This window comes from Bos taurus, chromosome 15 (assembly GCF_002263795.3).
Source record: "Bos taurus isolate L1 Dominette 01449 registration number 42190680 breed Hereford chromosome 15, ARS-UCD2.0, whole genome shotgun sequence".
Lineage (NCBI taxonomy): Eukaryota > Metazoa > Chordata > Mammalia > Artiodactyla > Bovidae > Bos > Bos taurus.
The window spans coordinates 83004609-83022967 of NC_037342.1; the positions used below are offsets into that span (position 1 = coordinate 83004609).

Below are 18359 nucleotides of genomic sequence, written 5' to 3' on the forward strand. Positions count from 1 at the left end.
ACTGGGTACTGTGGGGGCAGGGAGGGGGCTTCCTGAGGAGGGCGGGGGGGCTCTGAGAAAGCCGTGGGGGTTGAGTGGGGAGGGAGAAGCATCGGGAATTGGCGTAGTGGAGTCCCAGACTCCCAGTATCCCGATCGTGGAAGGCACCGGGATGCTGACACTTGGGGCGGTTGCAGCCTCGTTACTCCCACTGGTTACTCTGGCCTGGAAGTCATGTCCAAGTAACGTGAGGTTTGAAGTGCTCTGTAACGTACCTGCTCCCTCCGGCCTTGGGATCATCATCGTTATTTTTCATTAGTGACACGGGTTCTTAATGGTGATGCCTTAAAACACTCTTCTGATAGAAACTATCGGTGTTTCACTGGTGACACTGAAAACATGGGGTCTTTCCCCCAGTTTATGGCGAAAATTTAGGTATAACGGAGATTTTTGTGTTTTCCCATTTTTGCTTTTTCTTCTGTGTGAGTTTTTCCAAAAATGTTGACTTTTTTTTTTTGCTGAGGAACAACAAAAGCAATGAAGGGACAGCAAAAATAATACCAGCAGGAAAACTCGAGTCCCTCACGGCGCTGAGCTTGACAGCCTGTTTTGTTCTGGGCCAGCTTGCCCAGGGACGGACGGCTCTGTTCCCTGCCTGTGGGGTCAGTGTCACGTATCTCGTGGCTCCCGCTTCTTAGGATGCAGTTAAATTCACCGACGTGTAACGGTTTGGAGCCACTCTCACCATGAGCTCGCAGTGGCTCTGCCACCTGGAAAGGATCAGAACCTGCTTCCCGTGTAGCAGGAATCCTAATGGAGCCCGAGCGCCGCGTGGCTGGTTTTGACACGTTTCCTGCTCTGGGCCCGGGCACCTCTGCTCCATCCCCTTCCGCCCTTGGAAACTGTTCCTCCTGTCCCTCCATCTGCGCTCTTGTTTTTTCTCCCCACACTGCCTTGCCGAGGAACTGGTTTGAGATTCAAGTGATGGTAAGTGCCGTTCTCTCTGCAGAAAGCCAGGGGTTGTATGGAATGAAGGTCTAGGTGGGTGGAGGGAATTCCCATCTTAAGATGCACAGAAATCAATTGGAAAGACCGAATTCCGGTCAGGAAGTGGCAGCTGGGGAGGGTCGGTAATCTTGCGAAGAGACCATGATCTCTTAACCAGATAACTCAGGTAAAACCAACATCTTGTTACTTACAGGGCCTGGGGATCCCTTAGAGAAAGCAAGCATCCCCACCTCAGCTGTTTACTGAGCACCCACCGTGCGCCAGGCACTTTCTGTAGTAGTGGGCACTCGGTTCAGGCTGAATGAACTTGGTTCAGATCTGAGTGACCAGGAAGACGCCAGCCTCCTGGCAACATGAGAGAGATGTATTCTGGCTTCTCTTCTCACATGTTTCATTTTTAAAAAAGGGGCGGGGGACCCTTCAGGATATTCCAGGCGTCTAGACCACGTGCTCCTGGCGTGCAGACGCTGTCTCGCATGGAGAAGTAACTGACTGAATATTTCGGGGCCGGTGACCGCCGCCTCGGCCTGGGAAAGCACTGGCAATCACAGGGAGGTGTGCGGGGTTACCCCGCGGAAGGCTGCACGGCAGGTTTCCGGGTGTCCCTGTGGCCTCTGCACGCGAGCTGGGACCGTCCTGGGGTGTGTGTCCAGGGCGTGACCGGAGTCTGTCCTCCGCAGGGGGAGATGTTAGATAACATAGAGCTGACACGCGAGCTGGGACCGTCCCGGGGTGTGTCCAGGGCGTGACCGGAGTCTGTCCTCCGCAGGGGGAGATGTTAGATAACATAGAGCTGAATGTCATGCACACGGTGGATCACGTGGAGAAGGCTCGGGAGGAGACCAAGAGAGCCGTCAAGTACCAGGGTCAGGCCCGGAAGGTGAGCCCCCGCCGCCCCCGGAGGACAGGGTCCATCGTGTGCGCTCTCTTGCTGTCTCCTCCCTCTCCCTGTGTCTGTCTCTGCTGCCACCACCTCTTGCATCCGGGGAAAGGGCGCCATGATTGACCGTATTGAGAACAACATGGACCAGTCCGTGGGCTTCGTGGAGCGGGCCGTGGCAGACACCAAAAAGGCGGTCAAGTATCAGAGTGAAGCTCGCAGGGTGAGCCCCGCATCTCGGAGGGACCGGCCGGCTTCTCCTCTCCCTGGTTGCCCCCATCCATGTCCCTGAGATCTCCCTGCCTTCCTCTGTCTGGCCTCCTCCAAGAGCCTTCGTCAGCTCTCCCTGGAGAATAGCTCCCCTTCCCTCCCCAGCATGTCCCACATGGATCTGGCTCCCACCATCTCCACCCAAGAGCCCACACTGGCAGGCAGCTCTGCAGGGTGGACCCGTCACCGCCCAGTGTTCCTGCTGGTCCGCTGGACAGAGCTATTGGTCTGTCCGGTATTTCACGTGGCTCCTCTGCCCTTCGGAAACTTCCTCTGCACTGCCTTCCATTCTGAAAGCCCACACCTGTCCTCTTTGATCTCTTTTCCCCACCGTGAACCCAGCTATGTGCTGATGGCTATGTGAACGCTCTCTCTCAGGGCACACCTGTGCTTTCTACTTGTAGATCAAACAGCTGGGAATCACTGAAGTCCCTGGCCACCTAGGAAGCGTAGGAACTTGGGATTCAAATTCGGGTTCCAGCCCAGCTCTTCCCGTCACCTCATCCTGCTCCAGTGCCCGCCCCCACCTCTAGTTCTGGTGCCCTTGTTCTTGGAGCATCTCTGCTCAGTCACTGCAGTAGCCAGCTGTGGTGGGGTTTGCTTTTTAGCCTGCTCTTTTCTGACTTTGTGCTCTGATATTTTCATTCTTCAGTTCCTTTTTTCCCAACTTTACCTGTTGCTTGGGCAGGTGTCTAGGGAGCTGGGAAGTTATTTCACATGATGAATCCTGTCCTGTTCACAACAGGACCTGTACTTTCAGACCCTCAGTCACTGTCCTGGGTTTGACAGGTGGGAGTGTTCTTTGGGGGAGAGATGGATGGCAGTTTGCATTTAGGAGGACTGTGTCAAATATGTCTTCATATTCCCCCCTGAAAAGGAAAATCTCAGTCACGTTGTATCTTGGTTTACTGCTGCTTAGACACCCCGTGATGGTTGTGGCCACGTCTGTCCACACGTGAGGGCTGCAGCGTGAGCTCGGAGCTGATGGAGGCTCCGTATTTGCACCTGCTGGCACTGCTAGTGCAGAGGCAACTTAAACACGAGAGCCCAGTGGAACGTCTTTATGTAGCGATGTCAGCTGTTCATTTCACTCTCTCTGGGGTGATAAGAGGCTTCCGGTGCAGAGGTGGGTTTTGGATGGCTGACTCCGGCTTTTTGGTGGTTTGTAATGATGACTTGTTTTTATTTCTCTTATCCCTCTCTCCAGAAATTGGTAATTATCATTGTGATAGTGGTTGTGTTGCTGGGCATTTTAGCGTTGATTATCGGACTTTCCGTTGGGCTGAAGTAAGGGCGGCCGCGCTGACATGTAAGTAAAGGGGAGGCTCTCGGGACTCTGGACCGGCTCGCTCTTGAGAACCTAGCCTGGGATTTCCTGTCACGTCTCCTCTCACGGCGTTCTGCGGACGTGCCGAGTGCTCCGCACTGTCAGTCCCGTGCCTGCTCTCACCTCCGTCTCGTCCTCTTCTTGGGTCCTGGCTGCAGCCGGCCTTGGTCTCTCTTTGCTTTGTACCCCGAGGGGTCTGGGCCTGCTCTCGCTCCTGTGTCAATGTATTCTTCATTTCCCGAGCACCTCATCTTCACTCCCCATCCCCAGCAAGCCTGCTCCTCAGCCGGGATCTGGGGCATGTCCTCTGAGTTCTCGCTGTCTTTCAGGGCTGATGGGCTTTGCCTTCCCTTTCCTTTCCTTTCCTTGTAAATGGAGCTTTGAATCGGGATTCATGGCTGTAGGGTTTTGTGAGTGGCTGACTGGCTAGATCTCGAATGATACGATCGCTAAGGTTTTTTGAGTGTGCAGTTGTGCCAACACCTAGTACAGGCATCACTGGCTCCTCACACCACCTTCAGGAGACAGGCGCTGTTATCATCTCTGTTTTATAGGTGAAGATGCTCAGGCTTAGAGAAGTTAAGTAACAGGGCCAAGTGTGAGCACACAGCTAACAGTGGACCTAGGGGAATTCTATGTCTGAGCTGCTCCTCATAAAACAAGGTGGGCATTTATCATCGTCTGTAAAGTCTAGAGAGCCTCAGAGGATGGTGACTTTAAAATTTAGGATATTGATTTGTAAAAAAATCTGGTAAAAACAATAGAGCTGACCACTGACTCCGGGTTCCATGTATGTAGCAGGAGCATGGCGAGAGAGACCTGTTACTGGGACTGTGAAGACATCTGTGACCTCTTAAGTACTTCTCTGACTAAAACATAGCATTATGTATGGTTAAAAGCAGGCTGGTAAACACTGAAAAGGTGAACAGAATTAACTTGTAATATTATTGCTGATAATCGTATGGCACGTTCACACACTCGGATGTGGTTTTACATCATTCAGACTGTGTTATCAACAGTTCGGTACCCAGTTACAAGGTCACAAGCACCATTCCACAACACTCAAATCTCTTTGGGACTCGCAAGTTCAACAAGATTGTGAATATACCCTCAATTACTCAACATGTTCCCAGCGTTGGAGGTTTGCTGTTATTCTTTTGCTGTGACTAAGAGTATGGTGAACTTGCGTGTTTTCCCCTTTCTCACACGTTCACAGAAGGCGGGTCCCTGAGGTGACAGACACATGGATGTGACGCCAGAGCTGGCCTTTGCTTTTTGCCTTTTCTTCCTCCTCCTCCTCCCATGTGACTAGAGGATCTCAAAGTCAGATTATTAGTTTTAACCCTAACCATTCAACTTCTTGAGACATACAGGTGACTGATCTCTCATAAATAATTGATTTGCTTTTTCCCCCTCCTGGTACTTGGACTCTAATCCTTGACATTTTTTTGTTTGTAGAATTTTGTTCTGACTCTTCACAATCCCCCTGGAAAGGATATTAAGAAAAGGCATAATAGTATCTCTCCAAATCCATGGATGAGAGATGTCTTCCAAATTCACAGGGCCCCTCACCATTCCTAATTCCAGGAATTCAGAATGTAAATCATTTTGTAAAATGAGGAGGCAGATCAATCCATTGTTTTTAGCTGACTTACCCGACTTCTAAGACGCTAAGTTGCTGAGCCCTTGCTGCGTTGCTTCCCTGTTCCCTGACCGAGTCCAGGCCAACTGGCACACAGGCCTGGACTTGGGAGTCAGAACTCGTAACAGAAGACACCCTATGTCTGTGCTCCCCAGTTGTGCTCAGGGATAATGGCATCACCCCCATTTTCATCGGGGAATCTCGGTGGAGCTCAGGGAAGTTACGAACTTGCCCAAAGCCTGCTCAGCTCGCAAGGTAGAGCAGCCGAAACAGGCCTCCAGGACTTTTCCGTGTCCTGTTCGCTGTGCCTTTCTGCTTCTAAGACAGGCTGGGTGGGCACAGAGGGCGTGAGGACACTCCAGTACCAGCAAGCCTCTGAGCTGCATTGGGAAGGAGCTGATGGGGGCCCTGCACACAGCACGGGTGTTTCTCCAGCGACCGTGCCTCTCTACCCACACGTCCATCTACGGAGCCGACAGCCCCTGGGAAGGGTTCTAAGAGGCCCAGGGGTTTCCCTTTTTTCCCCCTCTCTCTCTTGTAACAGGGCTTTTGGATCTTTCCAGGTGGCTCAGGGGTGAGGAATCCGCCTGCCAAGCAGGAGGTGTGGGTTCAATCCCTGGGTCGGGAAGATCCCCTGGAGAAGGAAATGGCAATTCACTCCAGTATTCTAGCCTGGGAAACCCCATGGACAGAGGAGCCTGGCGGGCTGTAGTTCGTGGGGTCACAAAGAGTTGGATACAACTGAGCGACTCAATAAGACCAGAACGTTTGGGTTCTTGCATGCTGGGTGCTTACGTCAGGCCCCGTCGCGGATGCCTGTCGGCTGTCGGGTGGGTGTTGACTCTTCCACGATTCTGTTTGCAGCTCATCTCTCCTCTCCGCCTTCCAGGTGTGTGGCTGAGTCTTACTGTTGCTCTTTGCCGTCACCCGGGGTGCTGACCCGACCAGCATCTCCCCCCCAACCTGTTGTAGAGCCTGGTTTCACCCCAGCCTGGTGTGGCCGCCACCCCTGCCTTCAGATGGGAGCAGTGTGAATGGCCTTCCTGAGAGAGTGAGCCCGTTCCTTTGTTTCCCTGTAACCACCCCTGGACCCGACCCGCAAACGGTCTCGCCCGGGAGGAGCCTGAGCTCCCTCACCGCCTTTCCTGCCCCACCGGCCCTGAAGCACCTTCTCCTGGACTGTAGGAACCAAGCCAGCTTCTGTCTCCGCTCCGATGTGTCCAACTGTCCTGTGCCTTGGAGAGCCTACCTGAGACCTCCCCAAGGTGCTGTACTGTCTACCTCATGGAGTGTTCTCCCCAGAATTGTAACAGTTTGTTTTAAAGTGGGATACCTTTAACAAAACAAGGGGATTCTTCCAAGTTTGGCAACATAAGACTCGGGCCTGAGTCTCCTGCCTGGCAGGATCCCAGTCCCCCCAGCTTATTGTCCTTGTCTGAAAGCAGGAGGCATGGGCAGAGGTCGCTGTGGTCTCGGAAGCTGCCTTCTCTGAAGCGTAGCCTTGAAATGAAGCTCTCGGTGTGCTGAGCTCCGTGGCGACCTTCCACCTCTGTCTCTGCTGTACTTCCTCACGTGGACTCAGGGGCGCACTGCCTCAGACCGTCATCTGAGGTCTGTGCAGGCTGGGCTGTGGGGTCACTGTTCTCATGTCTGGGTCTGGGGAGCTGGCTGTTTACTGTTAGAGCGATGGCTGAGAAGCCACTGCGGGGAGGCCCAGAGTAACCAGGCCTGTAAAATCAGCCGGTGCTGAGGTGCTTGAGGCTCAGGCTCTGGGGAGCTTTCAGATGGGAGCAGCTGTGAGTATTCAGGCATTTCATGTGTCCAGATGTATTTTTATAATCGTGTGTATGACATGTATGTGCATATATGCATGGGTCTCTCAGGAAGTAGGGAACTGGAAATGAGGATTTTCTAACTTCAAAAGAATAACTTGAGCTAGGCTAAAAATCAGGAATCATAGTAGAAACGTGATCTTCTCATGTCACTGGGAAACTTGCTGTCTTCTGCACAAGCATTCAGACCACCCAGAGGGCTGGGGTGGGCACCAGGCGGGTCCCGCTAGCAGACAGGAGGAGGGACGAGCTCGCCACCCCTCCCCGCTTGCTGCCGGGGCTGGGCTTGTCCTGAGAACACCACGTTGCAGCCTGGTTTCGTTCGCGCGACCGTGGGGCTGTCCTGTGTCCAGGACTAAGCCAGCTCGGGAGGCCAAGATCCACTCAGCAGTTCTTCCCGCTCCCAGGTTAGTGGACTTGATAGATTCGTTGTCGCCCCTACTTGTCATGGAGGAAACAACAGCCAGGAAATTTCTAAGCGTAGTTTCTGTGCTGAGCCAGTGTGAGCCCCCGAGACTCCCGGCTGGTCCCGGCCAGCTCCCGATTCGTATTTCAGCTTTGACTTTAGTGCTTTCTAGGAGAGGGGAGCAGCCTGACCCAGGCACCCCGCCTTCCTGTGCCAGGGCCACTCACTCAGCCAGCACCCAGCACTCGGACGGAGCCGAGGGGCCCCCGTCGCCTGTGGCTGTGATGTCCGACTCAGGCCTGGCTCCAGCAATGCAGGCAGCCAAGCTCCAATCAGACCTTTGCTCTCCTGAGACTAGGGCCTGGGGCTTATCATTTGGATACAAGTGAAGGGTTTTTTTGTTTTGTTTTTTTTTTAATGTAAACTGGATAATTTTAATTGCTAATTTAAAAATAAATGACTCTATATACTGACTGTGAAGAGTTCTGGCTCCAGGTCCCTGTGAAACACTTGCTGATGGGCTGCCCCAGGTGGTGACTTGTGTTTGTTTTGGAAAGGGGAGAAAAAAATTTTTAACCGCATGCTAGAGCAGGTGGATCCAAAGTTCTAATGTTTGAAAATGGTTTAACTCCCAAAGAATGCACTGTAAAGTTCCATGTATTTGGATCTTAGATTTCAAGGGATTCCCCCCAAAAGACTTTGGCTTACTCACTGAGAATATCCGTGGCTCTGGGGTAAGTGGGGTGAGCCTGATGTGATGTAGCCGTAAAGCAGAACGATCCTCTGAGCTTGCTGTTCAGATCTGTGACTCTCTCACTGAGAGGTGATGTCTCTTAGCATCCTGGGTTCTAGAAGCCAGATCCATCTTCCTTTCCCTTCACATCCACTTCCACGCCCAGACCCATCCCCGTCTGCCTTCCTCTGCAACCCTCTGTGCAGTGACGTCATTTCTCACGTGCTTTTTCTTTCCTCGTCGGGAAGAACAGAAGAAGATCATGATCATGATCTGCTGTGTTATCCTTGCGATCATCTTAGCTTCTACTATTGGGGGCATATTTGCCTGAAAAGAACCAAAAAGGTGAGCCATCTCTGGGGGCCAGCGGTGGGGAGGGGGTCAGGCTTTTCACCTGAGATGCTTGTGTCCTGAAGGCTTGTCACCCGGTGCCTTAATCTGCGTGGGATTGGGTGCTGGTAACGGTTGGAGAAAACCGAGAAACAGGGACATGAGCGAAGAGGGAGCTGGGAGAGCATGGGTGGACGAGGAGGCAGAAAGGGGCGGTCTGTCCCGTAAGCAAGTCTGGCAGCAGAGGGTTTCGTTGGGAATCCTTTGCCTAAGGGTGTTGGCTTCCTGTATCGAAGGCCCTCCCGCAGCGAGGGCTCTCCCGCACCATAGGTCCTCCTGAAGCGAAGGCTCTCCTTTAGAGAAGGCTTTGGCACATGGAATGGTAGAGAACAAATTCGTTATTGACTAGAAGCACCCTGAAACTCTGGAAGAGGGCCACAGGGTGAACCCAGAGTAACGTTCTTCCCTTCCGAGGTGAGGAAGGTTTTTGCAGCCCTGAGTTGTCCTTCACGCCTGTAAACGGGAGTGGTGCCCCTGGCCGCGGCCACCCTACCGTGTGATCTATGATCTCCCCTCCGTTTCTGTCGTCCTTTCAGCCCTCACAGATGGACCCTCACCTGCTTTCTCAGTCCTTCTTCCACCTCTGTGGGGCCGCCGCAGACTCCTCCCGAGTTCTTCTTTCCATTGTGAAACCTCGTATGACACAGCACCTCAACCATCTCCCCATTCAAACTGACGCAAAGGGAGACTTAGGAGAATATGGCCTTGGGCGGCAGGCAGGGCGACTGGGCAGGGAGTACGGCACTTTGCGGTGGGTTAGGAAGGCGGTTCGAGGAGGAGAACGCATAGGAAGGAGACCGGTTAGGAAATGGACTCGGAGCTGGAGCCCCCTGACGTCAGCTGTTGGGGGCAGGGCTTCACCTCGGGGGGTCACCAGATCTGGGCGCTGCTGCTTCTGCACTTCCGGTTCCGGGTCCCACCTTTGACCCACCCTGCGTCCCCGTCCTTCTTCAGAGCCTCCGTCCCTGAGGCTATTGTCCAGTGATAGGCCCTGAGCATGGCTCCTCACTGCTGTGTCCACAGTGCTTAGCACAGCGCCTGCCACTTAGAGCTGCTGTCTGTCCACTTTACTATGCTGATTTCTGCTATGGACAAATCCTTGGATTTGATTCTTCAACACTTTAAGGCATCGGTGGGAAATGATCTATATCACAAGTCTATAAAAATGCCCCAGAGTGGGTTGATCCACTTACACAAAAGTATAGGAGCGCCCCCTCACCTCCCATTTCTACAACATACACCTTAAAGTCCTTTACGGGAGGTGGGGATAGGAGAGTTGTCAATAGGCTGTTACTTTGCCGAGATGGCTGGCCCCAGGATTGTGGTTCTGTAATTAAATGTGGACCCTGAAAGAAACAGGTTTATGCTGTGACTGAATGCCCCACAGTCATCACCACCACTGCTCCGTGAGCCCTAACAAAGAGATGACGATGTTAGGTCAGAAGGCCAGATGAACCCGTCACTATTCCTTCTGATTCGTGCTGCCAGCTGACACGGGCAGCACTGGCCAGCAATGCGTGTACAACAAACGGGTCCAAACACTGTCCTCTGTTCACGGTTCAGGTGTGTTCCAGTGCAGCTCAGTGATTAGTTACTGTACAAGAGATTCACTAAAAATACATTAAAAATCACAGTAGGCGATTCTTGAGGACCACTCAACTGCTTAGACGAGTCTGTACTTTGGAAAGTAAATTATTCTGCCATCAAGTCTAACTTTTTAAGAAAGTGGGGTGAAAAAATGTACACTTTAGTCACTGTGCTGTTTTCTGCCCACTTTCAAAGCAAACGGTTTAATATCTCTATCAATCTGTATCTCCTTTGGTTTGCATACAGGATAACCACCACTGCTAGCTAGCTCTGAAAAACAGGTGAACTTTGTTCAAGGCAAACACGGAGCTGGGCCCACGGGCCTTTGAATGACCCAGGCCCTCGCTCATTCAGCAGTAGGGATCTACCGGGCGGCCCCTGCACTGTGCTAGGACCTGTAGGGACACAGACGCAGAGCCAAACACCCTCCATCCGCAGAGGGTTTCCCGCCGAGCACAGACCACAGCGTCCAGCTTTTCTAGCAGTTCCTTTCGCTAAAAGGCAAGGGCATGTCTCTTGCCGCATTGTCCAACATCCCCCCTTCCGTGACTGAGAAGATGGGTAGCTGGGCATAAATAAATGTTGTCAATTACTCTGTGCACTGCTGTTTTCTCTGTTTTTCCAGAAACAGTAAAAGTTTGTAACTAGGCAAGTGGCATAAAAACTAGCTCCTGAAGTGTGTGTATGTAAAAGGTTGACTTGTATCAGAGGTGGAAAAGGAAACGTGATTTAGCCTTGAAGACATTCCTCTTCCCGTTGAGAACCAATCAGGTCTGGTTCTTAATCCTTTAAGGGACTGAGTGACCAATGAGAAGTTACATCATTTTGAGCTAACGCTCAAACTTTAATATAATGTACTTAAAAGAATCCGACAGGTGACGTACAGTTTTTCAGAGCATCTGTTCACATGCTGCTCCTCGGTTATGACATCAGAGGTACCCAAAGACCCGAAGGACTGGCTCAGGGGCACGAAGGCGCGGATTCCTGCTCCTGAGCCTCACTACACGCGCTCAGGCATGTAGAACTTGCCCCAGTACCGCCCCCGGTGGGTCAGGTCGTAGGGGCTCAGCACCTTCCGTATCCCCAGCATGTTGGCGGTGGCTATGCGCTCAAAGGTCCAGGGGTTCTGGTTGTTCCGTTCTCGCTCCTCTTGGTCTTTCTGTATCTTCTCTAGAGTCTCACGGCTCACGGCCTTGGCAGGGAAAGGCAACTTGTGGGCAACTTGGTTAAGGATGCCTTGTACCTCCTGGAATTCGCAGCGCCCGCCCACCTCAACTATGAGGCGGCCCGCCTTCACAGGAGTCACGTAGTGGTCGATGGCACCCTTGCCGCCCCCCATGCGCTGCCCCATACCCTTGCGGGTGATGGCCTTGAATGGGGCTGGTACTCGCCATAAGGCAAACATGTTCTTGGGGTCCATGAAGCGGTTGATTGTCAGGCGCATCATTTCAAAATGCCCCCAGTGGAGGTAACCGCCACCCAGTGCCTAGAAGTGAATGGAAGCATTAGAAACACATGGAAATTTAGATATCCTTCATTTGTGTTTTAATAGGTGGCATTAGTGGTAAAGAACACTCCTGCCAATACAGGGGACATAAGAGAGACAGGTTCGATCCCTGGGTTGGGAAGATCCCCTGGGGGAGGCCATGGCAACCCACTCCAATATTCTTGCCTTGAGAATTCCATGGACAGAGGAGCCTGGCAGGTTAAAGACCAAAGTATCGCAAAGAATTGGACACAACTGAAGCGACTTAGCACGCCTGGGTGCTATTCTTATGTCTCTTATGGAAACTGTGGCTTCAATGATACATAAGAAAGTAAAAATATACATTCTAATCAGTACGGTGGAGGAAAAGCCTAGGGTATGATAATAACTGAGAACAAGTGTGGACCCACTTCAATGGACAGCCAGGGAAGACCTCTTTGAGGAGGTGACGTTTATAGCTAATGCCAGAAGTGAACGAACCAGCCAAGGGAAACAGATGAGCGTTCCAGGCAGAGGAATGGCACATGCGAAGCCCACAGTGAGCCTGAGCAGAAGCCAGTGTGGCTGGGCAGAGAGAGGAACTCAGAGCACACCAAGGTGCTGAAAGGCTGGCAGGCGCTGGCTGGACAGGCTTTGGGAAGCGGACTTGAAAACCTCTGGCTGCCTGGTGGGAACTAAACCGGTGTCCACAGCCATTCGTGTAGGTAACGACGTCAAGTTTTCACAGACGCTACCTGATGAGTAGGATATGTCTAGACATCCCACATACTTGGGAGAAGGCAATGGCACCCCACTCTAGTATTCTTGCCTGGAGAATCCCAGGGACGGCGGGGCCTGGTGGGCTGCCATCCATGGGGCTGCACAGAGTCGGACATGACTGAAGTGACTTAGCAGCCCACATACTAAATCATGGATAATCTTGATCAGAGGTTTGAGGAGATCTCACAGTCTGACTATGGGATAAATGAGGTAACCTCTTCCGTCTCCTGCTTTTACATTATTTTCACTCATAAATGTTAAAAACATTTATGACTCAATGCTTACTGGGTGCTGCACATCAGTTTAAAGAGCTGCTGGTGGCAGTTCTAGTGAAAGCTGTGGAGGAAGAGACCAGAAGGAACCCAAGGAGTCTGTTTTGGTCCCTGGCTTCCGTCCTGTAGCCGTGTGACGCTGAACTCACCAAGATGGCAAAATTGCCTTCTGTGAACTCAGTGGCTTCAGTGGAAGGACCTCGTATGTCACGCAGGTTTTTAGGCTCTCTTCTCACTTTTGGCACAAGTGGTGCCCTTTCGACAAATCTCAGCTTGGGCTTTTCAGGAATGGAGACATCTAAAAGGAGCATAGACAACCAAGAGTAAGTCAAACCAAAGGATTTGACTTCGGTCAATGTTGAAGGATTCATTTTTTTCCTAGAAAGATTCATAACCACCAGGTCAAAGCCTTAAAGTTACCACTCAACAACAATTCCAAAAGTGTGTTAGATTTACCTTGTGGGTGCTTTCATTGACACTGGAATTTTCTGACTATGACAGCTGTTGATAGAAATGTTTTTGAACCTTTTAAGATAGCAAAGTTTTAAACTGACAACCAAAATGCCTTTTTAAAATGCCTACCCTAAAGGGACTGTTAGGGAAGGTATAGAGATATGAGACAGTCACAGAATAACACGAGGTAACATCTTTTGTGTATGTGAATGTTTTGTGTGCTGGAATTAAGCTGAATTCTTTACATGCATTATCTCATTTAATCTTCAAAACAACTTTACAGCCCTGTTTTTTTTAAGGCTTCCTTCTTAAATTTTTTAAACTTTTAAAAGTTTAACACACGTATATTAAAGGGTCCAATAAAAAATGTGAATTATCACAAAGTGAACACACAAACATACACACATAACTATAATCCAGATAAAGAAATGGAAGGTAGTGCTTTTAATCTCCATTTTATAGAAGAGGAACTTCAGGCCTGGAGACATTTTATAATTTGATCTGGGCCATCCAGTTAAAACAGCAAAGCCAGACAGTATGATACTATATTGTACATAAAAGTAGCCAAGTTCTCCTGCTTGCCACATTTTTACTGGGAGACTTACAACCTAGTACTCCTTTGATCAATGCTCTTTGCTCTTTCTATTCAAGGGCATTTCATGCTGAGAGCTGTATATATCCTACCATGTGCTTGCCCGGTGAAGGTAGGTGGGCTGAAACCCAGGCCACACACAGTACGTCTGATAAAGACACATACTGCCACTTTGACAATATGGAAAAAAATTAACTTGTAAGTCATTTACAGTTATTTCCACAGTAAAATAAGCATGGGTCTGTGATGGAGTCAAATATAAAACAGGAGACTTTAAGGACTACAAAAACTGCCCCCTGCCATTTCTATGTGTCTTGGGCTTCCCTGGCAGCTCAGTGGTTAAGAATCTGCCTGCCAATGCAGGAGATGTGTGTTTGATCCCTGCGTCAAAAGATCCCCTGGGGAAGGAAATGGCAAAAATCCCATTGTCAGAGGAGCCTGGTGGGCTCCAGTCCAAGGGGTTGCAGAAGAGTCAGACAGGGCTGAGCACACAACAGAGAAACTTTGTAACATTTTCTCCCGGCTCCAAGGCTGTATGCACTCCAGGGGTGCAGTAGTTTCACAGTTATGTGTCCAAGATGAGGCCTTCAGAGGTCCAGGCATCTATTTTTGAGATTTCCAATATATTTTAAAAAGTGTAAGATTTATCAAATTGTGGCTTACCTTGACTTTATATGAATAAATTAATGCTTCTCACACAATAGGTACATGCACATATGTGACCTCATTTGGAGCAAACATCAGAAGTCTAAATTGGAGGCCGATTAGGTGCAGCTGAGAAGGGGGCTGCGGGTCTCGCACCAGTGGTAGGCCATAGGGGAGATAATCCATTAACGATTTTAGCATTTAGAACACTGCCTGGCATAGAGTGTGCCTTCAACACATGACTACTGAATGGATGAATGGGAATGGGGGCACAAGGAAACGCCGGCTCTTGACCCACCCCCCGCTAGGTTCCATCACAGGAAAGGCTTATAAACCAGAAGCCAGATAAGCTCTCACCTTCAAACGTTGGCACCGGGAGCAGCGTCTTCAGGCCGGCACGGGCGGGCGGCGCTGCCCACGAATCTACAAAGAAAGGTCAGATTAAACCCCGAAGGCGACAGGCCCAGGGCCTGACGCGCTCTGCGCCTTGACGCTCCTGACAGAGCTGTCCTGTGGGCCGCGGGCTCCACTCTGGGAGACCCGAGGCTCTCGGCCCCCGAGAAGGACCGGCAGGGGACTCGGGGGCGACCCCACGTCGCGCACACGCTTCTGCACGAGTCTCTCCGCGTGAGGGGCGAAGGGCGCGGCAGGCCCGCTTGCGGTTCAGCACCCGCGAGGGGGCCTCAGGCGATGCGAGACACACGACGGGGGGGTGGGGGTGAAGCCTGGGGGACAGGGGACAGCTGACCTGACAGGGTCGCTCGCAGGACGGGGGCGCGGGCGCCACTCAGCAGCCGCCACATGGTCCGCGCGCGGGGCCGCCAAAGGCGACGCCCGGGAGCCTAGTCCCAAGCTGCTCCAGCCGGCACGCCGTCGGGCCGGAAGTTGCATTCGCGCCGGTCCAGGCCGCAGAGAGTCCCGGGTGGAAGTGGAGGAAACCGGAGGCTCGGCACCTGGATTCCGGCCTGGCGCCCGCGGGGGCTGGCAGTCCGTCCCGATATGGGTCCGGCGGGGACGGACGCTGTCTCCGCGGACTGCGTAGAGAGGGCCGGGCGCGCGTGGCGAGGTGATGCCGTGCGGTTCACTGCAACCCACCGCCTCTCGTCCCTCCTCCCTCCCGGGACAGTGGGAAAAAGCGACGGAGGCATGATTACCTTAACGTTTCTCGGGAAACTGAATGCGCCTCGTCCTGGCTTTGCTGCTGCTGCTGCTGCTAAGTCGCGTCGGTCGTGTCCGACTCTGCGCGATCCCATAGACGGCAGCCCACCAGGCTCCCCTGTCCCTGGGATTCTCCAGGCAAGAACAGTGGAGTGGGTTGCCATTTCCTTCTCCAATGCATGAAAGTGGAAAGTGAAAGTGAACTCACTCAGTCGTGTCTGACTCTTCGCGACCCCGTGGACTGCAGCCTACCAGGCTCCTCCATCCATGGGATTTTCCAGGCAACAGTACTGGAGCGGGGTGCCATTGCCTTCTCCCAATATGCTATCTAGGTTGGTCATAACTTTCCTTCCAAGTCTACTGTACTTAAGTCCTGCTAAATCCGCGCGTGGTCTTTCTCCAAAGATTAATTTCGTAAATGGCAACAGTAAAACCTGTAATCTCGCAGAGCTGTTGGGAGAACCCTCCCTTCCCACAGTTTTATATACTTCTTGACTGCACGCTGAATCTGTATCAGATGAGTTAGTGGGTTTTATTGCAGCCACTCATTTCTGTCCCAAGAACAGCTCTGAAAGGGTTAAACTGCCCCCCACCCCCAGCTGCCCGGCCTGGGTCAGATTTTGGGCAGCTCTTCTGTGCTCTCCTTGCCTCTCCACAAAAAGCAGGCGATTCCCACGTGCTCAGGCATTTAAAAGTCTCAAGCTGAATGCTGTATAATTTTGTTTTGGGTGGAGAATAAACCTGCAGTGCACGCACTCGTTGATTGGACTCTTAAGTCTTTTGGTGCCCTGAAATGTCTACCTCATTACTTATTTTAAAAGAACTAAACATTAACCCATATTTCTGCATTTAAGTAGTAACTATAATATCTATTTTTTCTTTGTAAGAGTTAAGTACAATGGAGGCTACAAATATGAAAATCCAGTGATCCTATCTTTATGAATTTATGTACAGAGGATATGATGGGAATATAAACAGCTAACATGGAGATATGAGAAGAATAAATAAAGGGTGTGAAAAATGGAATCATGGACCTGAGGTCTTCCTGGATCACAGAAAATTATTTTTCCCCTCAAATTTTTCACAGCTGTTTATTTACACTTCTCTTCTGATAGTTCAGGGCTAGTTGTTTGTAGGAAAATGAGGTTCAGGGATTAAATGATTTACTATACAGTATGGTGCAAAATAGGGAATCTTGACAGACTTAGTTTTGTTGGAATGTTTGCTAGCATCTCCCAAAAGTTGGTTTTCAGACTTTCCTCAGGCCTTCGTTAAACATGTAAATATCTGGTTCCTACTTATAAAGAAACTCTAAAGATGAGGTTCAGGAATTCCTGTCATGAACTGGCCCTCCCAGTGATTCTAACACCTAATCAAGTTTGGGGATCTGTGCTCTGCGAGCACTTCGAAATTTTAAAGAGTAGAGTACAGGCACAAGGCATTGTTTCTGGATTCTCCAGGCCAGTACGCACTGAGATTTATAATTTTCCGATCTGTATAAAAATTATCTAACACCTCAGTTTTTAATTTCTTAAACTCCAGAGATGAAGATGACAAATCTGCAGCCCAGTCCCAGGTCCAGGTGTTGACTGAACACAACACGCATGGCGCATGGAACATGCACACACACACGTGTGCACACACATGTGCATGCTCTCATTTTAATAAAAATACTGGATTTTTGCTTATCAGACTCTAATCAGAATATCATAATGCAATAAACAACCATGCAGTCTCCACTTCAGGAAGCCCACAGAACCTTCTCGAGGGGCTAGTTAATATCAGCTTTTTTTTTTTTAATAAACCCATTTAGTTTCCATACGGTGTAGAGCATTTCCACAAGGGCAGTGGTACCCTAGTTTTTTCCACAACAAAAACAATGCACTGGCGACTTCCCTGGTGATCCAGTAGTTAAAAATCCGCCTGCCGATGCAGGGGACACAGGTTTGATCCCTGGCCTGGGAGAATCCCACACGCCTCGGAGCAGCTGGGCCCGTTCGCCACAACTATTGAGTCTGTGCTCTAGAGCCCGAGAGCTGCAGCTGCGCCGTCACACCCCAGCTGCTACAGCCCGAACTTCTAGAGCCCGTGCTCTGCAACGAGAGGACCACGGCAGTGAGAAGCCTGCGCACACGACCAGGAGCAGCCCCTGCTCCCCACTAGCAGAGAAAGCCCGTGTGCGGCAAGGAAGACCCAGCACAGCCAAAAACAAGTAGGTAGATTAAAGACATGCTGTGCTCTAACACAGTATTAATAATGAACATACCGGAGAGATCTGCTGTCTACCAAGCGCTCTCACACACACACACACAGGTTATCGTATTGGAGTCCCTTTTTTCTGTAGATGATGGTGGAAACAAGGCTCAGAGAAGTCTCCCTTCATTGCACGTGTATCTGCTGAGTATCTCCCTTACTGCCCTGAGAGGCACGAGAGTGTCTCCACATGTCCCAGAGCTCTCCAGCTAAATTAGAGTCAGTCAGACTCCTGGGGGGTTATTAGAGTTTTACAAAGGAGTTATTTCCAGCATTTCTCATGGAGTGAGTCAACAGGCACGAAGAATGGATCAACTTCTAATTGTTTGACCAAGAGGGAACCATGACAACTACTGTTCTTGCTTTTGTCTTGGAATTTACAGACGAGATCCATGGTATGTCTATGAATGGTTTCAACATAGTAAATGAATCCCTACTGCGGCTTAGTCAAGTTATTTACAAGTCTGTTATTATAGACCATGCTATAAGAAACATCCTTATTCATACCATTTTGGTACTGTTTTGGTATTTCTATTGGGCAAATTCCGAAGAAAAATCACTGGATCAAAGGGATATTTATTTAAAATCGCCTTGCCTCATAAAATTGCATAAACTAGCCTTCACCAACAATGTATGGGCATGATTGTCACACACACCCTTTCTGAGAAAGGCTGTGAAAGTTCTTTT

General features: G+C 50.6%; 2 protein-coding genes across 12 annotated transcripts in view; one reads left to right on the forward strand and one right to left on the reverse strand.

The window, feature by feature from the left end:
- Window positions 1-18359, forward strand: part of STX3 (syntaxin 3) — a 111702-nt gene that overhangs the window by 43691 nt on the left and 49652 nt on the right. For 5 of the 11 annotated variants that reach the window (XM_059874676.1, XM_059874673.1, XM_059874674.1 and 2 more), the window contains one exon: window positions 1757-1867. In XM_059874676.1, coding sequence (XP_059730659.1) covers window positions 1757-1867 — 111 coding nt within the window. 11 annotated transcript variants of the gene reach the window in all.
- On the reverse strand, window positions 10877-15121 carry MRPL16 (mitochondrial ribosomal protein L16). Its single transcript, NM_001034641.2, is given in 4 exon segments — window positions 10877-11540; window positions 12721-12869; window positions 14619-14684; window positions 15010-15121. Coding segments are annotated over 4 exon segments (756 nt in total). The 5' UTR covers window positions 15065-15121; the 3' UTR covers window positions 10877-11054.